At 44.5% G+C, this 25,421-nt stretch overlaps 1 protein-coding gene across 1 annotated transcript in view; it reads right to left on the reverse strand.

Moving 5' to 3' along the window:
- Window positions 1-2,201: 2,201 nt before the first annotated feature.
- The window catches only part of IGDCC3 (immunoglobulin superfamily DCC subclass member 3), a 123,204-nt gene continuing 99,984 nt past the window's right edge, over window positions 2,202-25,421 (reverse strand). Inside the window, exons 8-14 of the mRNA XM_088139445.1 lie at window positions 12,970-13,217; window positions 10,965-11,129; window positions 9,597-9,785; window positions 8,458-8,562; window positions 6,677-6,815; window positions 5,357-5,567; window positions 2,202-3,743 (exon numbers count right to left, since the gene is read on the reverse strand). Coding sequence (XP_087995571.1) covers window positions 3,552-3,743; window positions 5,357-5,567; window positions 6,677-6,815; window positions 8,458-8,562; window positions 9,597-9,785; window positions 10,965-11,129; window positions 12,970-13,217 — 1,249 coding nt within the window. The 3' untranslated portion in view covers window positions 2,202-3,551. The remainder of the gene's footprint in view (window positions 3,744-5,356; window positions 5,568-6,676; window positions 6,816-8,457; window positions 8,563-9,596; window positions 9,786-10,964; window positions 11,130-12,969; window positions 13,218-25,421) is intronic.

The following is a 25,421-nucleotide window of genomic DNA, read 5'->3' on the forward strand; positions in this document are numbered from 1 at the left end:
CTTTCCCTGGCTGCTTTGCAAATCACTGAGGTTTCCCATTACTTGGGGATCGGGTGGGGGGTAAAGTTCAAAGTAAAACCGTATCTGTTACATCCAAATTCTGCTGAATGGAGAGCCATCAGATCCATGTTTTCTACAGCTGGAAACCCAGATAGACCTAAACGAAGTCTAGGCAACTCTTCAGCCTTTGTGACTTGAAGTTGCAAGGCCTATGATGTCATGACATCACTGAAAGGGCTGAAAATTTAATTTTTTGGTTGTTTTGGGGGGATTCAAGGAGCAAAAGGGGCCCCTGACATTTTCAAAGACGTTAGGCACCTGTTTCCTCCCTTCAACATCCCCATGGAAAAAATCAGCCCAATTTCGAGATAGTTTTGCGGGTATGTCTTGCAAGGTTTAAGGCATCTGTTCTCCCCCTTAGAACCCTGCCAAACCTTTACAAGGTCCCTGGATTTTAGACTTGCCCCAGTTTGCGGGTTCTCAGGGTGACTATCTGGGAAGTGAGGCCTTTTGTGACTGTTTGCCTGAAAAGTCAGCGAAGGCTTTTAAAATGCCAAAGAAGCCCACCATTTCCAAAAGTCTGGGACCCTCTGCTTTTTACCACTCTATGTAGGCTTGAAATAAATCCACTTTTCTTCAATCATGACTAGTTCTGGTGTCACCTTGTCACCTGTCTTCTCGTGATGCCACAAAGGTTTGAACAGCCATCTTGGAACAAGAGATATAATTCCAGATACATTTTATTTCTTCCTCCTCTTTTAATGGACACGCACACCATAAAATAAACAAAATAGCTGATAATGAGGAGAGGGGCAGTGACGGGAATGCCAACAGATCCCCTCGGGCTGGAAAATCAAGTCTTTTTTGATCCACTTCTTTTTTTAAGGAAGGCTTAATACTGTGGCTGGTTGTTTCTTTAGACATTGCTTCTTCCCTCCTGCCAGTCACGTCTTTTTGTTTCTCTCTTCACCCAGATTTTAAAAACTTTTTCTTTTCATTACCATATATAAAAATAGCTATAGGAATTCAATATTTAAAAAAAAAAGAAAGAAAATGACCATGAAGTTGCTATTCTGGAGGCAAAGAATGCAGTCCGTACAGTGTCAGGGTTCAGGAGAGAAAAAGGGAGTTTAATTAAGAGTCTCATTTCAATTTTCATTGAAATGCTGTTAAGTGCTTTTTCCTATGTCAACGAATTGGGGTAGGTAGGTAGGTAGGTAGGTAGGTAGGTTTTGAAAGTCTCCCACCAACAATCCTATGGGAGAGGTTCTTCTTCTTTTTAATAGCATTGCCTACTTTGACTGCTTCAACTGAGGTAGGTCAGCACTCTATAAAGAAAATATGCTACATTCTAAGATAGCATTCCCCAAATTGGCCTTCTCAAAATGGGCTGGGACTTCGATTCCCAGAATTCCCAATCCTCATAGCTAGGAATTCTGGGAACTGAAGTCTTGACACATCTGAAAGTCACCAGGTTGGGAAAGGCTGTGCTAAGGCTTCAAATATGTGGTCTATTACCAGCTGTGCTGCCACCAGTGACCTAGAGAGCAACTAACAGAGGGAACGTGTCAACAGGTAGAAACCAACTGTGGAGCATCATACCAGCGGCTTCCAGTGCTCTGAGGATCAGCAGGAGGCATCTTTTTTTTTCCTAAACAGGCCTGACTTGTGTCTGGTTTGCATACATGCATGCTACGGAGACAGAGTGTGGAAAATGGCACAAGGTTAGTAGGACCTTTGCACCCAAACATGATATGCAAATTTCACAGCTTTCTATATTTTGTGTGGGAAATGTGAATGGCAGCATTGAATGTATGCCTGATGTTCCAAGGTTTTTCCCTTTCATTTCTAATGAAAAGGATTTCAGGCTGGAAACTGAAGGAAGCTCTGGAGAGATTTCCTGCCACATAACACAAGCCAAACCATGGTCTGATAAATGGAGAGGCCACCACTAACCTTCAACACACAGACCTGGAAGGAAGATTTTTCTGACAGGAGAGCATTTGCTTCACAATGAGCCACAGCTTGACAATGGTTTCTTGAATAAACTACTACTGGAGAGGTTCACACAATATGGCAAAGCCATACACGATGGTTTGCCAACCGTGATAGCTGCACGCTGAGCCAAAGCCAAGCCAAATATTTTGGTTGAACTCAGTCTAACCGTTGAAGAGGATCATAGCTCCCCTCGTTGCAGAAAATCCATGAGCTTCTGTGTGCAAAGCAAGAGTGAAAATTCTCTTGGCGCAGCCCCTCCATTATAAAAACCATTTCTTGTTTCTCGGGAACCTGCATGTTGCAAACCAGCTTTGAACAATAAATTGTATATTGAACAGTTCTTCAGTAGTAACCCGTTACAGGTGTAAGTTATCTTTAGGTGATCGGTGGCCTGCCTTTTGCTACAATCCTAACAATCATTAAAGTTTCTTTTTTTGGGGGGAAAAAAAAGACATGATATAAAACAACTCTTGACACAGTAAAACTTCACACAAGTTAACTAGCAACTTGCCTAAAAGTAAAGCTTATCACACTAAGGGGGACCGTCCTCAGTGATCACATCAGACGTGAGTTCATGATGCTTTCCTGTCTCTTGGAATACTGGAAGTGAGCAGAAAGAGGAAGGGAGAGATGAGGAGGTCAGCTGGAACAACACCCAGCTCTTCTATTTAAAAAGTCTTGAGGTAGAACATTGCTTTCAAGGTTTTGGAAGTGCTTTACATTAGAACAAGGATGACAATAAAGGGTTACTTTAAAGGGGGGAAATATTAACCAATGACCAACATGGTGGACATGGAGTGTGACTTCTGAGGTAGTACCAAAACACGTACTGACCAAGTGCTACACTACTTGCGTTGAAGACAAAAGGAAGACACAAGATATATTTGCCTCTTCCCAAAAGACATTCAATTCCGGTTGAGGTAGGTTCTGAATTTACTTCGGGTGTTCATCCAAGTCTTTTCTTTCTTTCAATAGCCATCTTCCAGGCCTGTTACCTTTTTAATTTTTTGCCACGCTCACTTTGCCTTTGAAGCAGTTCATCAGCGAATAAACATCCTGAGAATTATGAATGGACACAACAAAAAACCTCCGTGGTTCCATGGAGAGGCTTGGCCCATCAGAAGTCGCCATGTTGTGGATCCAAGTTGGGAGGTCCTTCATCGTGGGTTGCTTCAACAAGAGCACCAAAGTGGATCCAGAAATAATTATTCTAAAGCTGCCAATAAAGGGACACATTGGTTAACCTTACTGACCCCTGGGGTGTCAAGGGTAACAGAGTGGTGTTCAAGGTTGTCTTGAGAGAAGTCACCAGCCTGGCAGCTGTAGAATGAAGATGGAGATCCAGGTGGGAAGGAATGCGCTACAAGCCTGAGGCAAGTCAGAAAGATCAACTTCATAACAGATTCCACAAAGCTGCATACAGATTATATCCAGACTGCAGAAATCAGAACTTTTAAATTGACCTGAGATTTAGGTGTCATCTTAGAGACATCGTCAGGCACGAAAAATAGTGGCTGGCGTGTCTTGTAAGAAGTCTGAGCTATCTTGGCAATTTATCCTTCATTGGTCGGAGCTTGGTTCAAAGCTGGTTCTTCTTGGCGGATGGTAAACAGAGGCTGGCTGCGCGGGCCAGAGGATACGTTTGGAAACAAGGTGTTGTTCTGCTCCTCAAGGATGCTAAATTCCTCTGGCGGAAGTGTAGATATCTGGATTTCATTAGGTGAAGTATTTGGAATGTGATCCAGCTGAGAAAGCAAGGGAAAAATTGCTATTGGAACCCACGAAGCACTGATACCTGCTCAATGATATTTGTTACAAAATATAATTACATCAAAGCACAAGCAGCATGATGAATTTGTTCAAACGACACCAATTACACCCTGTGGCGTTATCTTCCATTGATTGCATCATACCACTCGGGTTGTCACTTCCCACCCATGTGGGCGGCTACAGATTTGCCACCTTACCAAAGCAAATGCTGTCTGTCCTTGAAGCAACCCCAGCCCCAACCCTGGCAGCTGTGGCCAGGAAGGCCCTGGCAAAGCTTCATCTGGTATGCCAGTTGTGCCCTTTCCTAGATCAGGGGGCCCTTCAGAGTCATTCATGCCCTAGTCATCTAACAGCTTGATGACTGCAATGCATTCCACATGCCCTTGAAGACCACCCGAAAGCTTCAACTGGGCCAGAATGCAGTGGTGTGCGCAGTGATTGGCTTGCCTCGGTATGCCCATGTAACATCTCTGCGTCCCAAGCTTCACTGGATGTAAGTTTGCTTCTAGATGTGATTCAAGGTGCTGGTCATTACCTATAAAGCCCTACATGGCATAGGGCGTGGTTATTGAGGGACCCCCTGTCTCCCCTAACATCTGCTTGACTGATTTGACCTGGCAGGGTTGATGCGCTCTGGGTTCCTTCAATTAAACAATATCATCTATCAGGACCCCAGATGGGCACCTTCTCTATAGCAGTGCCTGCCCTCTGAAATGAGGTTCCCCTGAGATTCAGACAGCCCCCATCCTACTGGTATTTCAAAGGGCCTCAAAGACGTGGCTTTTCACCCAGGCCCTTTGCTTCATTCCTGTCTGGTTTGTTATTTTTGCCATCTTTTATTTATCGCTTGTTATTAGTTGTATTTCTTATTTCAGTGGTTGTGAGCAGCTCAGAGTTGTTGGGAGTCGGGCAGCATGCACATTCGATTGATCGATCGATCGATCGATGAGAAAAAGATAAACCTTCACCCCAACGAAATGCCACGGTTCATGCTCCCTCTGTTTCCGCCTCTCCCACAAAGACTTGGACTAAAGTCTACCCTTCAACAGGAACAAATACATCTGCGCATTTCTCCTGCCTGTTTTCCACGCCAACCTCTTTCCTGCTTATATTTCTGCACTTAGAGCATTCTTTGGTCTTCTTAAGAATTTCTCCCTTCGGCTTGCTTGCTCCGAAAGGCACTCAAGTGTGTTACTATCACTTAATTCACATGTCCTAACAGCCCATACTTGACTCATTCAGAGATTAGGGGATAGGGGAAACCAGGACCAAGCAAACTATGGCTACACTGAATGAACTGCTTATTGCATTAGCCACATCTATGGTGCTTGAGGGCAGGGGTTTTCAAACTTTTTCAGGCTGTGGAACATATTTGTTAAAAAAGAAAATCCTAGAAAACCCTGATCAAGAGGCAAAGCTACAGTGATGGAAAACTGGCTGTGTTCAAGTGTGCTTTCAACAACAGGAGGAGGGAGAGAGTCAAGGTGGCCAGAAAGGACCCTCTCTCTTGGACACACAACACCAATGTTTACACTGTACAACAAAAGGAAGCTAAGCAACATTTCAGTTCCACAATGCCTTTTCTTACCGCTATTCCCTTCGTGTGTGGATTGGCTGGGGAAAGCAAGGCTGGGAACAACCTTTCCAGTTCATTCATATCCAGTTGTTTCCCATTGACATCTGGATCTTCCCTGTCCCTCTTAGTAGATCCATTTAGAGCCTGGCCAGTGACATTTCTTGGTCCTCTTGAGATCTGTGGGGTTGACAGCTGCTCTTGCACATTTTTACACATCAGCAATCTGTGGAAATGAGGGGAAGAGAAACATGGTGTTGTCCTTTCACAAACATGAAAGAAGTCACATTGTCGGAAGATCTATGGGAAGGGATCAGGACAGGATTTACTTGCAAGAGGTCCTGGGTTCATTGAGAAAGAAGTTCATCTGAAAGTTCATATGGGAAGCCATCACTAGTCAGTGTAAATCAGGGGAATGAACTATCTCTTGGTGGCAAGAGGTGCTCTTAACTTTTCTGTAGACCAAAAACTGCAAAGAGGCAGGTCACTTTCATGAGCAAAGCTGGGGTTTTCTCATTCCCCCTCCCCCACATTCCTGGAGGAAATTGTGACTTTTTTTGATCCCCCAGAACTTCCATCACAGAAAACCAGGATGGTGTAATGGTTAATATCTAGGGCTAAGACCAGGAAGATCCAGATTCATGTCTGCTCATTCAGTGGGCCTTTTAGAGTTTGGTTCTGAGGAAAAATTGGATAAAGGAGTGCTCTATGTGCCATCTTAGTTTGGATATAAATCTAACCAATGATAAACATATACTTCTTATCTTAATAAGATGGAGATCTTAATGCTGATTTTCAACTCTTAAGCTGCAGAAATTTAGCATTAAGGATTCTAAGGCATAAACAAACAAGTATGGGTCTGGATCTCCTGAGGCTCTGTGAACATACACTGGCCACCTCAATGGAGACAGTGTTTTTCAAACTTGGCAACTTTAAGATGTGTGGACTTCAACTCCCAGAATTCCCCAGCCAGCATGGGGAGCTAAAGCCCACACACCTTAAAGTTGCCAAGCTTGAAAACACTGTGCTGGATGGATCAAGAATCTGGCTTGGAAAAAGACAGGCTCCCATGTTTGTTTGGACCAACTGTAGCTCCATGGTACAGGACCCGCTGTGTGGAAGAGTCCCTCAGTTCGGTCTTGGAGATTGTATGGTCAGGCTGAAAAGGAAGCTCTGCAGAAGTGCTATTGGCCAACGCAAACACCATGAAGTTAAGGAGACCTATAGTCTGACTCAATACACACAGCTCATGAAACTCTCACGTCTGTCTAAACTGCCCAGTGACGTTAGCACGGGATAGCTAAGAACCAATGTTGGGCAGAAAGGGAACTGTACCGTCCTCTGTAGCCAAACATGAGGAAAAGGACACAGAAGATGATGCAGGTGACTCCAATATGGATTCCAATGATGATCCCAGTAGCTGATGTCTTGTTGGTTGACTCATCCTTCATGCAATTACATGGTGGGTTCAGGCCTAAGGTGGGTGGAAAGATGAAGGAAAGCCCCCTTATACTTCTGACAACTTCTAACACAAATTGTGAGACAGGAAGACAGGTACCCTGTATTCTCTCTCACATCCACTCCTATAGGGTCAACACCTTCCAGCAGAAGACTCACACAGCCATAATTAAAATCCTAGAATTGGGAGGGCCAGGGATTCCAACCCCTATTCCATGCAGGAATTAAAGCATTCCTGGTAGACACTGTCTGGCCCCTGCTTGATGGCATCCAGCATAGAGAAGCCCATCAGCAACCTCACTGTCAAACTGGTTTTTACTATTAGGAAGGTCTTTAGTAGCTTTTAATCAGATGCCCACTGAATGAAGTTTTGACCAGCTGCATTCTTGATAAGGAATCCTAGTTCCACAAACCACACACTTGGAATGGACCATTGAGACGATGGAGGCCAAACTTTGGTTCCATGCAAGAGTCCAAATTAAAGTATCCCTGATAGATAGTTGTCCATCCTTGAACACATGCAGTGAAGGAGAGTTCCCCACCTCCCTTGGTCACTGGTTCCACTATTAAACTTCTTTTACCATGCATACAACCAAATTCTGCCTCACTCTAAAGTAAGACCATGTTTCCATACCCTCCCTCCATCCCTCCGTCCCCTCCATTCCCCAAAGGAGGGGTCAGGATTAAAAGTCAATTTGTCTGGACTTACATTCACTTATTATTTGTTCCATAAATAGGATTACTTCTCGGGCATACATATTAATAACTTTTTCCTTCTTTTGCATTAACAGTTACAATTTGTAAATTCTTGAGGGAGCATCCAAGCCTTTTGAGTAGATGGTACTCTTATAATTTAAAGCAATTAAGGGAAGCTTAATATGAGAAAAGCTGTAATGCTTTTCAGGAAATGCTTTGAATTCTGGAGTTCTTGGTGGTCTCTCAGCTTGGTTGTTTGCTTGTAGATGTTCCATTGCTCAACTAGGTAATATCATCAGTGTGAGTAAGTGTGGGGTTTGCTGCTTGTTTATAAACCCCACACTCACTCACACTATTGATGTTACCACTGATGATGGTAATGAAATGTCTGCAAGCAAACACTAAGCTCAGAGACCACTAAGAACTCCACAGTTCAACTCTGAGCTACAGATATTCTCTTCTATTGGATGCCTTGAATATACAAGATACACATGGGAACAACAATTACTTTATAAAAGATTGGAAACCCTTTCTGGACTTTTTGCTGAAAATGGACAAAAATGAATTAATCAGTGATCTTGGGATGTGCTGATTAGAAAGGGTTGTTTATGAGAAGAAGGGAACTAAGATATGAAATTTGGGAGGGTAGAAATGGTAATAATCATGCTTGTAACTGCTGCAAAAAGATCGGAAGTCGCTTCTTTAGATTTTTTTTTCCTTTTCTTTGTCTCTGTTTTTTGCATTTTCTTTTATCTTTTAATATCTTTTTTACTGTACTTTTTTCTTAAGTTTCTGTAGTTTTTAAATTCTGTGTAAAATTGTATATGTATATGTATATGTAACACACACAATTTTCTCAGTTGCATTTTGGCCTATTCTCCCTTTCCCACCCAGCTTTTCCCACCTCTCATTCTTCAACCCAGACATCTCCCAAGCTCCTCCAGGTGAGCGGAGCCTCTCACCTGTTTTTTCAACCGTTTCTCGAAGGGACACAAAACGGATGGTGGCATTCCCATCACCATGTTGGTTGTAAGCAAGCAGTTTGACTTCATACACTACTGATGGATCTGGGAAGAAATGGGGATGTATGGGGGGGGAGAGATACAGTTAGGTCAATCAACTGCAGGTATGTGTTCAGCGCATAAGGCAAACCCATTGCTGTTTTCTCCCCACAACTCTACAACAGGGGTGGGCAGCTGTCAGCCTGAGTACCCTCTTTTAGGGGTTTCTGGAACCCCCCTCCCCAAGATTATGCTGTCTAAATTTGACCACAAGAACTGGAAATGGGTCAGGATTCTTGAAGCGAAGTGCGTAAAATCTCCATTTGAATTAATTTTTTTTTTAAATGCACAACCTCCCAAACTACAAGCAAAACAATAGAAAAAAGGAGATCTGAAATTTTTCCACTACCATCCAACTCCCATCTCCACCCCGCACCAGCCTTGGAGGATGAAAACCATCAAGAATTTTGGCGTGCTTAGCTGGAAATAGTCTACTATCAAAGGAAACATTGGCAAGCAAATCAATGGGGATAATGGGGAAGGTGCTGGAATAGGAGTGGGGAGAAACAGACTCTACTACTCCCTTATGCACAGATGGCTGAGTGGCCATCCCTCCCTCTCAGTCCAAAAGGGAACTGGGGAAGGTGCTGACCTAGGAGTAAGAGACCCAAGTTCTCATCCCCCCTCAGCCATGAAATTCATAGGAGGATTTCAGGCCAGATTTTCTCTTGTTATTAATCCAATCATCGAACAAATCAACCCAGGCTCAAATTATCCTACTTTGGACACATTATCCAAAGACCCAGCTCTCTGGAAAAGGCTGTAATGCTGGAAAAGGTGGAAGGAAAGAGAAGAAGAGGACGACCAGCAGCAAGGTGGACAGACTTAGTTACAGCAGCAATGGGGGCACCACTGGAAGACCTGAAGGATGAGGTTGGGGAAAGATCATCATGGAGAAAACCTATCTATGTGGTCACTAAGAGTTGACAATGACTTAATGGCACATAATCAATCATTAATCAATCTGCCCAAGGGCATGATCTTGGGGAAAGCCCCCAGCCTTCTCTTTTTCTCTACACCCATTCCTCTTCTCTACTTACCAAGATGAGTAATGTTGCAAGAGGTGATGTTGCTGGGCAGAAGTATGGGCCCCGTGAAGTGGGAAAGGTGGACTTTGCGATAGTAGAGTTTGAACCCTTCATGCTGGCCCAGTTTGATGGAAGGTTCCCACGTGGCTTGAACGGTGGTGCTGTTGAGAACTTTAATGAAGAGGGAAGGCATTGCTGGTACTGAAAGGAAGCAGAAAGGAAAGAAGGGCCTGGGTGCGGTCTTCTTTCTCCCTCCAAGCTTAAAGCCAGTATATCTCAAAGAGACTTTGGGCCAAAAAGCATGGAAATAATTCAATTCTTTTCACTGTGAGCCCTTGCCTTAAGCCAGTGGCTGCTTAAGCTGGCAACCCTCAAACATCAGGAGCAGCCCCAGGATGGCACTTTGGATGCACCCTTGATCTGAAGGAAGCACAGAGGCAGAATCACAAACCATAAATCAAGCTAGGATGGAGGTGCTGAGCTAATGACTAACTGTGCCTGCTCATCCATTATGGAGTCTAAGGCCTAAACTCTGTTCTGCCAGTGCAAAGTTGTTTTTTAAAAATGCCAGAGCTTGTGGCAGGGAGGAGAGGAAGGGATGGCTTGGAGCATCAGTGGCGCTTGGAGCATCAGTGGCCTCTATAATTTATTAACATGTTACCAGATCCACAGCAGTAGCATTTAATGAGTTGGAAAAATGTGGTATCAAGCTTGTGTATTTAAAAAAAAATGACAAAAGGAAAAACCCCAGACTTTATGAGGCTGCAAGCTACTGTCTTGAACTCCAAGGCTTTGGGTCAGTGGTTTGAAGGGTTTTAAGCCTTGCTGCATTTTCACTGGAGAACCAGAAACCATGGGGGAAGGAAAGACTGGTCATCTGAAAGTGGTCTGTAAAGGAGAAATCCTTTATATGCAGATGTTGCAAGGGGGCCCGCCAGGTGTGCAATCGTGAGATTGGAACTGGCAGATATTGTCACAAATCCTCCTCTTCGTTTTTTAAATTAAGTGAGGAGGTAATTTCATTTGGAAAAAGCTGGCACTATCTGTGAATCTATCCAATTAAGGTTCTGCAATTTTTTTTTTTCTCGGAGCAGAATTCTTACAAAAGTGAAGACAGACACCATGACCTGAGATGGTTGGGCCAATAAGTGGGGAGGGATGACCTTGACTTATCCATTAAGCTGTTTCATAGCCACGGTGACTATTGGCTTATCTTGTCAAGTTCTGCCTAGCCTCCAAGATCCAAGTATAAGCTTTGATCAAACAGTTCCCCCACCCACCCAGAACTGAAATTGTGACCTTCACAATGCCAAGTTGATTTCTACCGCTGTGCAGTATCCCCTCCGCAGAACATCTAGACCTGCAGCTGATTCTTCTTACCTTCTCCCAGGGTGCTCACCACCACAACATCAGAGGCCTTACTGGCACCACGAGAGGTATAGGCTTTTATATAAAAACTGTAGCTAGTGGAAGGCTCTAAGTCTGTCACAAGCTGCTGGAAGGTGTTTTTACTGACGGCTTCTTGATATTCCATTTCCACTGGATCTGAAATACAAGAGGAATGGGTCAGGAAGGAAGGAAGGAAGGAAGGAAGGAAGGAAGGAAGGAAGGAAGGAAGGAAGGAAGGAAGGAAGGAAGGAAGGAAGGAAGGAAGGAAGGAAGGAAGGAAGGAAGGAAGGAAGGGTGGGTTCCAGGGAGACCAATTGGGAGAAATGTGCTGCAGATACTCAGTTTGCACCAAGGAGCCCTATAGGTCTGTCTTGGATTCCTTACCTCCTCTACCACCAGGAAAGGCATTTTGAGAATTCAGGTCACAGTACTCCTTAGAATCAAGTGCCAATTATTAATTTCTAAGGGCCAATCAATTCGTTGGCTATGGAATCTCTCCATTTGATCCCCAGACTGCCTGCCAGATTCCTTCTTAAAGGATCCATGACATCAAAAACCATGGGGTGTTGGATTTTGCCACTAGATGTCAGGCATGCCAAAAATTCTACACATTTCCTTCCTTCCTTATTCTCTCTCTTGTTCTTTCTTCCTTTTTTTCTTGTGTTGTGTTCTCTTTCTCTTATCTCTCCTCCCTCCCTCCCTCCCTCCCTCCCTCTCACACATCTCATTCATTCAGATTCTCAAAGCAGCTTACATGGTGGAGAGTGCTAAATTTAAGATTGGAGAGAGATGGTTCAAATTCCTAATCCTATTCCTGAAGCAAAATGGGATGTCTTTGAGACCATTTGCCATCATTATCCTCCCTAAGGAAGGATAAAATCTGGGAGAAAGCATGCCCTTAAAGAAAGAATATAAGGATGCAGTGCAAATAAACTGACTAGTTCTCTAGCTAGTTTTACCAAAGACTGTATATCTATCTATACATCTTACCAAAGCTTTTTTTTAAATCCATCATTACAAAACTAACAAGAAGCTAATGCTGCACACTGTTAGCCAATTATTCTTTATCTGGAACAAAGGCTGGTATAAAAGATGTAGACCCATGGAACTATTTGACCCACCAAAGAGAGGCTATTGGGGAGCAAATGAAGAAAGCAATGTTGCACAAACATGACATAAACTCCACCTCTTTTATATGTGCATCATAGCTTTGCACACCCATGAAAAAAGGATGGAGACTGTGGCCTGGTGGCATGATCCTGCTTTCGTCACTGGGACAAAAGTGATGGATCTTGTGGACGCCTCTGCCTCTAAGACTGTAAAAAGAGGAGCTGAGAGTAAGAATGACATTTCAAATCAAGTGATTCCTGGGTAACTTAGACTTACAATTCCCAGGGTGGCCTACAATCAATCAATCAATCAATCAATCAATCAATCAATCAATCAATCAATCAGTCAATCTCCTGTTTCACCCAATAAAAGGAGATCAGTTGACACATTGCTGAAATCTACCCTTACAATTGCTTAAAATATGTTTTTGACTCTTTCTATCTTATTCTCAGGATACTGAGAACTGCTCTCTGCCTGAAGGTTTTCCAGGTAGGGTTTTTCTGCCAATGTTCTTGCTAAAAGTGATGGAAGACGCTCTGTTTTCTATCTTTCTGCACCCCTCCTGGCTGTCCTCACTTCCTGATCTGTAAAAGTTTCCTGGAAGGCATTCTCCCCAATATCTTGGCATTAAATGGAAATGCAGTGGGATGCTGACTGCTAGAGATACATGGTCCAATGAAAAATAGGACATTCACATCCCCCTTGACCACCTCATTGTTGCATCAGTGACACTCCACCCTTGAGGAGGTCTCAATATCTTCTTCTCTTTGGAAAGAAGATTAACAGCTAACTCTCTGTTTGAGAACTGATAGTCAGAGGTGCAAGAAAAGCGTTTCTCGGTACAGCATCAAAATGAGCAGTCTTGGATCTTCTCAATCATCCCTACCTGCTGCTTTTCTAATGTGCAGGACGTAGCCGATGATCTCCTTTGTGTTTTGCAATGGCTCGCTCCACAGCAGCTGGACGGTGGTAGCTGAGACGGAGGCTGCTTTCACTTCCTGAGGAGGGCCGGGAAGTCGGTCAGCCCACAGCACCGTCAAGCGGGCACTGGCTTGGGTGGACCCGGCGCTGTTCTCCGCAATACACTGGTAGATGGCCTCATCGGCCTGGCCAATGTTGGAGATGGTGAGCGTGCTGTGTGGAAAACAGTCAGACCAGGCAAGTTTAGCACTTCCTAGCAAGCCCCCTAGGATTCAGCCTTCCTCAGTCCTCTGACCCCCTCACATAGCCCCATTCAGATCTAGGTTAATCCTTCGGTGTCTGAAAAGGATGTCATAGAAGTCTAGATTGCTTGGGTGGGGCTTCCCTGCACGCTTTGTCTTGCACAGGGTCGGACAAAGTCCAGCGGACTCTTGCTGAGCATGAAAACTTGGATCCCAAAGAGCAAGTGGATTATGTTGAAGGAAAGAGAAGAAACAAGCAGGAGAAGAAGAAGGTGGAGATGGAATTAATTGGCTCTTGTAATCAGAGGGCTTCCCTCTATTTTAAATGTAAGAGGCTGAAGTGGCCAGCCATTAAAAGCAAAAAGGGAAAAGAAATTCCTAGAAAGAGGATTGGACAATAAAAAATGGGCAATTTTATCTGCTGGTTGCACTGCTGTGACACCCTGGGGTGCTATGCCAACTGTGAATGGGCAAGGAAGAAAGGGGATAGAGGAGGATTTGTTCTTCCCCCCTAAACAAAACTCTTCGCATTTCTTACAATAGTAGGACAATTTTGTTACATGTGCTTGTGGTCATGGCATCTTAGGGGCTAAGGAATTGTGTCCTAAGTACCAGCTGGCATGGCTGGAAATGCAACATTATGTAGATGAATTGACATCTGTCAGGGGGTGCAGCAGTGAAGGTGCTGGATTAAGGGTGGGAAGAGCCATGTTTTACTCTATCCTCAGCCACAGAAGGTCCCTGGGGGACTTTGGGACAGTCCCTTCTTCTCCATCCAAGAGCTGAGTTGGGTAGTGGAGAAGATCTTGGACTAACAGTGGGGAGACCCAGGTTCTAATCCCCCTTCAGCTCTCAAAGACCTCTGGATGACTTTGGGCCAGTTCCTCCCTCTCAGCCCCAGAGCCAGCCTGGGGTAGTGGTGAAGGTACTGAACTAGGAGTGAATAGACCTAGGTTCAAGTCCCTCCTCAGTCACAGAAGCTCCCTGGTGGACTTTGGGCCAGTCACTCCCAGCCCAAGCTACCTCACAGGGTTGTTGTTGCTCTTGGAAAAAAGGAGGGAGTGCTACTTAAATTGCTTTAAACTCCTGGAGAAAAAGCAGGGTATAAATCTAATAAATGAATCCACATCCCCCAAAGCACTTGTGGAATAACAGGACGTGAACCCAGGCCCACATTTACGGTATAGCTAGTTCAGAGGTGACACTGGACAGATGCTGATGGAGGAGACCCAGGTCTCAGCAGAGGCAAAAAGTGCCCCTTTGCAAACCTGCAAATGCCACAGAGAAGAGGGATTTCCCCATTTTCAGTGGGGAGAAAAATACCACTCACGCTTTGCTCAGACACCCGTGACCACAGAGGGAACCAAACAAAGTGAATGTTATCTTTTGCCAGCCAATTTTTTTTCCTTTCTTCAGCCACTTCCAACTTTCAAGCCCAGGAAAAGCAGAGCAAAGGAAATCTCTCTACTACGACCACCTTTAAGCCATGCTGGGTGCCTGTAGAGGGTGCTCAGAAAAGTTGAGGGGATGGCCACGATAGTGCAACTGAACCTATGCTCATTTTTTATGTGTCTTGCACACAAAAATGGGCAGAGTTCGGACTGCCCTGTTGTGCTGCCATCTCGACTTGTTGACCACACCCTGGGGACACCCGTGAAGCTCTGCAGGTTCAGGATATCATGGAATGATCTCAGTAGTTACGAGCAAACATTTCGCCATGGATTGCCAGCAATTGTCCTGTGCATTATTTTATTCAAACCCTGTTTTTCCCTCTGCAAGAGTTGGGAAATTTAGGATTAAAAGGGGTTGGGCGCACTCCAACTCCTATGCAGCTGTTCAGTGAAAAAGGCATAATTTAATTCGCAAGCCTTACACCCTGTTACAGCATAATCGTTACTGAGTGCTGGGAGGTGGTAGGAGTGGCATAAATCTAAATATATGAAGAAATAAAATAAGCCAGGCTATAGCAGGCTACTATTCAAAATGATCCGAAAGAGGTCTTTCAGTACAGTACTTCTTTAAAGTGGCCATATCTTTTTTCAGGCTCCTATCAGAACCTGAAAAAAAGACATAGCTGCTTTAATAGTCAATGCCTTAAAGTAGATGTGCATTTACAGTAATATATTATTCAATGCTTAATCATGGCAGAATAGAATCCTTTTGTTAAGGGAGGGCTGAGATTTCTTCAAGTTTGTGCGGAAGACCGAAAAAGAATGTGGGGCAACTTTGCAGAAAGTGATAAAGTGATGAATGGTATAGGGTGAATATGTAAAAACTCCCCCATTTCTTCTCTTCTTACAACACTCCCATTTACTCTCCCAATTAGAAATGACTGGTCTTGGGTTCAGGACAAATGAAAAGAACTGCTTTTTCATGGGATATCTAATTAATATATTAAATAGTATATGTAACATAATAATATGTATAAAACCATGAGTGGCAATGACAGCCACCAACATTAATGCTTTTCTTAAATGGATAGAAAAATACACAGAAGTGCTAATCAATGAGTTCACTTATTAGGTTAGGCAAGATTCTCAGCTTGTGGGTCCCAAGCCCTTGAAGGGCTATAAATCTGGGGGGCTTTGCATAGGCAAAGCAGGATTGTGATTAGAACTCATTCTGGTCACTGGCTTGTCCAAGGAAAGCAGAGAGGAGAGTTGGGAGCAAAGTCTGACAAGGCTCTGGCTTTGCATGCATAAGGCTGGCGGTGTACAAGTGCCAAGTTGGATCACTGCCAGTTCTTGCTCCCGCTCTCTCTGGACAAGCAGGCTCAAAGCCTGAATCCTGACAGAGCTCTAGTCTGGGTTACACCTCATGGCCTGTGCACCCAAAGCACAATCACCCTCTGAGCTTGCTCCCGCTCTGCCTGGACAAGCCCACAGCCAGCTTGAACAAGCAAAGCCTGGAGCACGTTCTGATGGGGCTCCTGCTTTGAGTAACAAGCAGCACAGCTTGTGCACGCAAAGCTGGAGCTTGTCAAAACCGGCTTCTGGTCTGTCCAGGCAAGTCGACAGCAAAGTCAGGATTTTCTACAGCTGCTGTAAAAAGATCAGGCCAAAACAAATGAGAATCGAGAGTCACTGGCCCCAAAACACATTCCAGATTTCAGGAACAACGTACCCTTAAGCAAGCTCATCCTTCCTTTAAGAAGTATTGTTTAAAATTGGTTGTTTCATTGTTTATTTCCAATGATAGGTTTTATTTTAGAACCATGCAAGATTCTTTCATTGCTTTGTTTGATATATAAATTAACATTTGATTATTACAAATGGTATATTCATTTTTTTTTTTTTTTTGTATGTGCGAATGCACAGGTGTCTGTATGCATAAGGATATTTTAAAAGATCAGGTTTTTGTTTTTTTGCATAGTGGATCCTAAACAAACTGGGACCATCAGGTCTTGCTTTGTGGAACATCAATGAATACCTCTTTGCCACTGTGGTGGGCGGAGGGAATGGTCTTGAAGGACAGGGGGAAGAGCTGCTGGCAAGGCAACGATCAGATAAAAGAAACCTGAGTCTGGGTCAGAATTGTAAGAACTGTAACCTGAGAAAACATCTCAGACAATACTGTCTCTAGTTTTCATAAAGATGAAGGGAAGGAGGGGGGAAGCATCTTCAGACTTGCAAGATCCTGTTACAATAGCTCTATAAAAAAGTAGTAGTAGCCTGCGTGACTTTGGTTCCCTCATCTGATCTACCCTGAAGGGCTGACAGCCAGTTGGCTGGATTCACACGACAAACAAGACTTAGATAAATGGGGCTGAGCCGTTGGCAGTTCAGTGTACAGTTGTGTTGTGTGAACTAGGCTATTCTTTTAAACCATGATCTGATTTATTTGTTTGGACAGAGCATGTTAAGTGAACAAAGCATCTCTGTTTGGTTCACACAGGTTTAGGGTCAAGCAAGTTATCTGAATCCAGCTTTTCCTTCTAGCAACTGCAGAACAAAAACAGTCAAGCTAATATTTATTGTTTGATGATACGGTTGAAAGACTAATCCATAAAGTAAATATAATGAGGAATTCCCATTGCACTTGTAAGGAGAATATAAATAACTGAGTAATATAGGCCATAAACAAACTACCAGATAATCACAAGTGCTTTCTGGTCTCCCAGTTCCAGATATTCACATCTGCCTTGTTCAACACCATCCTTTCCTCATCTGCACACGTCCAGAACCAGAAAGGGTACTGAATGCATCCAGATTAAGTTCGGCTGCCTGGATGATTTTAGCAAGCTCCTCTGTGGTGTCCCAGATTCAGTGCATCTGATTAAATTCCCTCCCTCCCTCCCAAAAGTCGGAAGCTGAGAGATGATGTCAGGGATGGGGGCAGTTTTTTAATCCAGGCCAGCACAACCCTGGAGACCACCGAAACAGATGGCACAAAGGTGGCTTAGCTATTTCCAGGAGCTGTTCTTTTTGTTCTGCGTGACCTACTGGGAACATGAGAGTGGCAGGTTGGGAAGAGGGTCACCCACTGGAGGGGGCAAGACCAAGTCACAGCTGGGTCAGGATGCCGCAGGTTTTCTGAGCATGACTAAAGCACATCAGGAAGCAAAGGAGACCACGATCTCGACCTAGAGCTGCTCAGGGGTTTTGAGAGTTGGAAGTCAAGCATATCAGGAAGCCAATCAGTTTGGGGAAGGTGGTTATGCCCACTGACCCGAAGTAGGTTCCACCAAACACAACAGGCCTTTGTATTCACCGCTGAAAGTCCTGTCTGATTCACTAAAACAGAGAATAAATCGTGGCGCTGGAGGCTGGGCATCCCAAAGCTGCATTTTCATCTCTGAGTTTATACAAACTTTTGCAAAAGAGGGAGCAATGCAGAGAATTTCCCAGAAGACTTCCTGATGCTGAGCAAGGCTCTTGAAAGAAATGCCACCCAGAGGGTCACAGTATGAGGCTTGCCAGCCGTGTGCCTCCCCCCAAAGCATGGAGTGCAATGCTGAGATTTCCAAAAGTTGTTCCCAGACTCTAACTTTTAATGAGATGGAAAAAAGGAACACTGTCAAGTATAGGATGGGAGAGGCTGGCGCTATTTAAAATGAATGCTAATTGTTTTAGTGTAAATGAAATAAAGTCAGATTTACGGTTAATCCTAGCCTCATCCATGTCTTTTTCAAAGAGTAAGTGTAGCCTTTAGCATGGAAAAAACACAACACACATCCTAATGGGGGAGGGGGAAGTGTCAGCGGTGTGCCCTCCCCCTCCCCAGCAGCAAACATTAATTCTCTCTCATGGGTAACAGCAAAACACCCCAGGGAAGAAAGAGAATTACAGACCTGATGCCAAGCTTTTCGCAATCAGTAAGGATCTAATTTATGTGCCGGCTCCATCTGGCACATGTGTGAAACTGTTTCCATGTAAGGAGGCTCAGCCTTGTAGAGAAGGGTGGGAGTGGGGTGAAGGAAGGGGGGTAGGGGTGATAAAAACATGACAGAGCCATGAAGCGACCCATGTGGATGTGAAAGGAAGAGGGATGTCACCTTCCCCAAAGGAAATCTGGCTGGTACTGAAGGATACATAGCAAGAAAGCATCAGCAGCGAAGGGGAAATGTGACACATTTCCCTACCCCATCTCAGTACGAACCCCAAGGGACTGGTGAAGGTCTTGAAAATGCTCCAAGCAATTTTGGACAGGCCCAGCAAGACACACTGCAGGACAAGCTTATGAATCGCTTCGGTGGGGAAGCAAGTGAACAAACGATGGAGCAGGTAGAGGGAGACAGATCCTGGCCTGCTCCAAAAGGCACATCTTGCACTCTTATGCTCCATGCATAACCCCACTGCAGGGTGAGGGAGCCAGGGGGCTCCCAGGCCAAGGTGCAGAGAACTTCCACAAGTAAGGCTCTTAAATGGTCTTCTCTTAGACAGACTATCCACTCATTTCAAGCAGCATCGTATTGGCCTGGTTTACACGGCGTGCCTGGGGAAGGTTAAGTGCTAAGCAAATGGAAAAGCTAACTTAATTGACCTCGTCATTTTGAACATCAAGGAGTTCAATTTCATTTAAGGTTCAATTAAATCCTTCCAATCAGCCAACTGAGAGGGTGACCTCTCCCCAGATCAGGATGAGGTCCTAGAGAGGCCCCATGGAAATGGGACTTCTCTAGCAAGGTTGTCTCTGTTATCATTCTGGGGTTCACCCGCTGCTGCGATCACATACTGGGAGGCTGAAAATGGGGCAGAAAGGAGATGGGATAACACCATTAGTCAGGTGCAAATAGGGCCACCAGGTTCTGTCCACGTGAACTCTGTCTTCACATAACTTGATACACTTGGTTATCATTCATCTTAGTTTGTTTTTTGGGCAGTCAAAGGTATTTGTAAAAATCTAGCTTGTTTGGTAAATTTATGGTTTCAATGTATGGCTCAACCTCCACTCCCCCAATGAGTTAATTCAGTAACCAGGTTGAGTGTGCTATGAATGCAGTCAACAAGTGAGATGAGAGAGCTAGTGTGATGTAGCGGTGAAGGCGTTGGCTTAGAAACCAGGAGACTGTGAGTTCTAGTCCTTCCTGAAGCATGAAAGCCAGCTGGGTGACTTTGGGCCAGTCCCTCTCTCTTGGCCCAACCTACCTCACAGGATTGTTGTGGTGAAAAATAGGAGGGAGGAGTATTAGGTATCTTTGTCGTCTTGAGAGAAAGAGTGTGAGAGAAAGAAAAAGGTGGGATAAAATAATAATAATAATAATAATAATAATAATAATAATAATATCATCTGCAAGAAATACCATTTCTTTTCTATGGAAATAACATCAAGAGTCTGGATGAAGATCACTACAAATACCTGGGCATCCTTCAAGCTGACAACATCAAACACACTGAAGTCAAGAAGAAGGTTAGTAGTGAATACCTCAGAAGAGTGAAGAAGATCTTAAAGTCCAAACTCAGCAGAGGAAATACCATCAAGGCAATTAATGCCTGGCAATTCCAGTCATTAGATACACAGCTGGAAGAGTGGACTGGACTAGAAGCCGTGGATAGGACCGGAAAAATAATGACAATGAATTATGTCCTTCATCGACACAGCAAGGTTGACAGACTTCAATGACCGAGGAACATTGGTGGGCATGGATCGTTGCAAGTACACCAGACAGTTGAAGAAGAAAGAAGGCAGTGGAAGAATATCTGAAGGACAGTGAAGAAGATGCACTGAAGCTAGTGCACCAGGAAGGCTTACTGAGTACTGAAGAGACCAAACTGGCCTGCAAGAAAGACCAAATGAAGAATAGAAAAGAGACATGGCAAGGCAAAATATTACATGGCTGGTACACACGAACACACACACACACACACCCCTAGCAGGCAGAGCAGATAACAAGTCAGCAATGGCTAAGAGCAGGAAAGTTGAAGAAAGAGACAGAGGAGCTAATTCTGGCTGCACAAGACCAAGCCTTAAGAACAAACGCATACAAAGCCAGAATTGAGAAGACAGCAACAGACAGAAAATGCCACCTGCAAAGAAGCTGAAGAAGCAGTGGACCGCCTAGTCAGCTGCTGCAAGAAGATCCCATAGATTGACTACAAACAACGGCATGACAAAGTAGCAACAAGGGTGCACTGGAAGATCTGCAAGAAATACCACTTGCCTGCAAGTAAGAACTGGTGGGACCACAAAACAGACAAAGTAATCGAAAATGAAGAAGCTCAAGTGCTCTGGGACTTTAGAATTCAAACAGACAAGCACCTGGCCCATAACACACATCTTCCCAATGGTTATTTTTTCTAGTGAAGTATGTGCAGTTTTGATCCAAGTCAGGATGACCATTCATGTTGGGAAGATTAAATCTTCCATTTCCAGCTCCTTCCAGAAAACCTTCCGTTGGTGCTAATGGAATTTCTAAACAGAAAGAAAAATGCAGGGGGGAAGAATCTTGTTAGCTTAATGCCTGTTTTGAAACAGATGCAGGACCTGAGCACCTGAGGGACAGTCTCTCCTTCTTGCTATGAATTTGCTTGAACATCTGGATCAGCAAGAGAGGCTGTTTTGAAGAGGTAGAAGGCCTTCTTCTACGTGGCTGCCAGGCTATGAAATAAACTGCCAGCATTTAGGAAAATGGCAAAATCTCATCTCTGTCACCAAACTTTAACTTCTTAAATGATTTTTAGTTTCACTGATGCTCATGAGAGTCTAGGGATCAAGGTAGTGGACGAGGAGCAGGGAAACCTGAATCCTAGTCCTGCCTTAGGCACAAAACAGCTGGGGGACCTTAGGCCAGTCAATCCCCTTCACTTCTAAGAAGAAGGTAAGGTCAACTCACTTCCTAGAAAATTGCAGGGCCTTGTCTGTGTAGTCACCAGGAGTCAAGACAGATTCAAAGGCACACACACACACACACACAGATGCTTTAAACTTTGCATTTCTATTTTAAATGTGGCAAACTACCTTGGAATTGTAGTCTAAATTGTAATGGGAAGAAGGAGTCACCTTGAGGAACAGGAGGAAGAGCCGCAACCAAGACAAGGGTCTGATAAAAGAAATCTGAGTCCAGGGCAGAACTGTAACCTGAGAAAACGTCTCAGGGAAGACCCTCCCTAGGTCTCATGAAGAAAAAGGGAGGGAGAGGGGAGCACATTCAGGCTTGTAAGATTCTGTTACTATAACCTTATAATAAAGGTAGAAGGAGTATGCATGTCTTTGGTTTCCTAGTCTGGTCTACCTTGAAGGGCTGATGTAAGTAAATGTACTGTACATCTCTGAGAAACATGGATCCCAACATAGTGTTCCTTTGAAAGCCCCCAACAAAGAGGTGAGGAGACAGAACCAGGACAAAATGAAAACTGTAAAACTGGATCCACCTCCCCAAGAGACAGCCCTTCGTGCTGTGCTTCTAGCATGCATTTTCCTGTCCACACTTGCTCAAAAAATTGTGATTTTATTTCTGTCCTTTTACATTGCAAGGAAACAGTGGGAAGAGCAGTGGGCATACCAAGGAGAAAGAAAAGTGCTGGCTGTCATTTGGACCTCCAGCCAACTGCCCAGAATATCCTGTGCACGAGGCATTAACTGCGGTACAATAAAGAAGTCTGGAACAAGAGTTATCTTCCAGTGTGAACATGCCTCATGCATGCAATGCTGTAAGAGGCTCAAGCCTTGTCATTTTGGGTTGATATCTCTCCCATGTTTTGCCACTGCGTTTTCAGCTTTTACAGAACATGCGCTAAGGACGAAAGGAGCTAAATCATGGGTTTTGAGGAGAAGGGCAGCAACTATCCATCTGGAAATTCCCAGGTTCAGGAAACGCGGCTTCCCTTCCACTTCCTAGATGCCTTGCAGATGCTTCTGGGGAAGAAGTCCTTAACGCTTCTACAGAAAGATGAAAAGGAAAAAACTGGAGAAGGAAAGCCAGATGTTACAGGATGTACAAGACTTGCTTCACAAGAGGAAGATCGATGCTCCTTCTGCAGCAGCTGTCCAAGATGAATGCAAGGCTGGGACATCTGCTCTCTCAAAACTTAGCTATCAGGGCCAGACTGGTTAAGGCGCTCTCAGCAAGCAAAGACAATACGTGCTGGAGTGTTGAATTTTTCCGCCCCAGTGGCTGAAGGCACGATTGGCAAGCCAGGGAAATCTTGCACTGGCTTGTGCACGATAATGCTGGCAAACCTAGAAGGAAGAGGGGAAGGCGAGTCACACCCAGCTCTACAAAGCGTGTAAGCCGGGATGGGGGAACAGGGCAGGGAGAGGAGGGGCAGAAGATAGCCTCCCTCACTGAAAGGAAGCCTGTTCACCCACTGATGCTTCAACCAGAGACGAGCAAGCTTTTGATGAGCAAATGCTGCCCGTATCGTTTGGAAGGACCCAAAAGCCGTATCGTTGTCGACGGGGCTTAGTTTGTGGTCGGGGGGATGTCTTTGTTTTTTACCCAGATAGATGGCAAGCCTAGTCACCATCTTAGCAGATTTTGAAAAGCTAAGCAGTACTTGAGTAATACTTGGATGGGAGACCACTAGGAGATCCCAAGGCAGCCGGCTAGACTGGGTAGTTGAAAAAGGCTGTAAGAAAGCAATGGCTAATGACACCATTGTCCAGTTGCCGAGAAAATTACACAGTCATATCTTGAAGTCATTAGGAGTTGGGCACGATTCAAAGGAGACTTTATAGCAATATTAAGGCTTACATTGCAACCTTCATTGTTCTCGCTTGAAATAGTAAGAAACTCTGCTCTCAGTTTTCCACAGATGGTTCTTCCTGCAAGGGCTGCAAGAAGAAAACTAGGAGGGCAAGAGGACCCTGCTCTCTCCTCCCACCAAGAACTCAGGTAATGGAGGCCATGGAGGTTCTCAGAGGCTTGGCCCAAAGGTCCAAAGTCAGCAAAGAAAAGAAGGGCAGCCCATAAGAGTACGGAGGACCTCCCCAAAAGGTTGTCCTTCAGTAGGACAGAGAAATGAAACTTCTTTCACTGTAAACTTCTTTTACAGTGAAAACAAGACAATGACATTTGTGGAGTCCTCATGAAGACACTGACAGTGTTACCTAGTCAGATAATGAAATGTCAGCAAGCCAACCACCAAGCTCCGAGAGCACCAAGGACTCCACAGTTCAACCCTGAGCTACAGAGATGCTCTTCTATTAGAATATGGTAATCTGTGGAGTCCTTGATGCTCTCTGAGCTTGGTTGTCTGCTTGTAGACATTTCATGACCCAGCTAGGTAACATCATCAGTGCCCTGATGATGCCCTGATGGGACAGTGATGATGTTACCTAGTTGGGTCATGAAATGTCTACAAGCAGACAACCAAGCTCAAAGAGCACCAAGAACTCCACAGTTCAACCCTGAGCTACACAGTTTCTCTTCTATGAGAATGACATTTGTATCAGAGGATGCTTCTGCACAGCACATTGATCCAGCTGCCTTGAGCAAGTGAGCCAAGTTATGTGCTGGAGGGTTGGATAAAGGGTGTCACCCAGGTCTGGATGGATGCTGAGCGTAAGTGCGCTGTTTTCAGACCCTATGCTAAACTTGGCCAATTAAAGATTTAGCGCCTGGTGGCTGCATTCATACAACCTTTGTGTTATTTTGAAGCTTAGCTTCAACAGCTCAATATATAGAGCCAGTCTGATTAGTTTATGGTTTCAATGTATTGTGCAAACTGAGAAAATGGATTAATTCAACCACCAGATTACACGTGTGGTGTGAACCCAGCCCAACACCCCTATTTCCAAGCAACAGGACAAAGTTGTTGGGGCAACCTATCTGGGAAGGCTAACAATGACACGATTGCTCTTGTGCGAATCTGCACTCCAGTGTCAACTGGTCTAGCAGAGTTGCTGCTGTTTCTGCCTGTGTGAATTCCCAGTGAGAAGACATCCGTTTGCACAACTGCATCTAGCGTGCCAGCTATGCCCGTTCCTGAGTCAGCCGAAACTGGCAACATGTCTTAGTTACATTACGGCTAGACTATGGCAAAGTGTTCCAAACAGGGCCATGCCTGACGGGTTTCTGGAAGCTTTCACTGATGTAAAATGAGGAATTGGGGTTATTCCTCAGTGCATGACATCAGAAACATATTATGCCCATGTGAAAGGTGGACATTGGTTATCAATTGTTTTCCAGGCATGATTTAGATCAAAGCGATCTCAGAAATATATCAGAAACTGGAACATTGTTTCTAGTGCAGCATACTCTTAACCCAATTCATTCAAGGAGACGTCCCCCCCCCCATAAAAAAGGGATTTAGGATTTGTGGGTCTCCAAGGAGCGAAGGAGGAGGGGCTCATCAGATGCAAATTTATGGAGCGGAGCAAATGACACCTGAGCCCTCCGCCAAGGCACAGAATTGCTTTTTGGCAGGATTAATGAATGAAACCCACTTAATTACCATTTTGTAAATACAATCTCCCAGCAAGGAATGAAAAATCGATATTAAGAGCCTGCCTTTGCACTTACATGCTTGGCTGTTGCTACCTGCTGTTGCGATAAATGCATTCCAGTAACACAGACCCTTTAATGCCATTTATTCTGAGCTCGCACCTTACGTCCCCCAACATACACACATACACACGCAAGAGCTCCTGATGGACACCACACAGCCCAGAGGCAGAGGAACAAGGAGCCTTCGCTGGTGACTGTTTTGTTACGTTTTCTTGCCCCTCCTGCTCTGAGTGTGTGTTACACTAACAGCTAACCCCCCCTGGGCAGGACACTGCAAGATTGCAGGCA

The sequence above is a fragment of the Python bivittatus genome, unplaced genomic scaffold (genome assembly GCF_059951505.1).
Source record: "Python bivittatus isolate LINGU-HERP-01145 unplaced genomic scaffold, Pbiv_v1 ctg000210_np1212, whole genome shotgun sequence".
NCBI classification, from domain to species: domain Eukaryota; kingdom Metazoa; phylum Chordata; class Lepidosauria; order Squamata; family Pythonidae; genus Python; species Python bivittatus.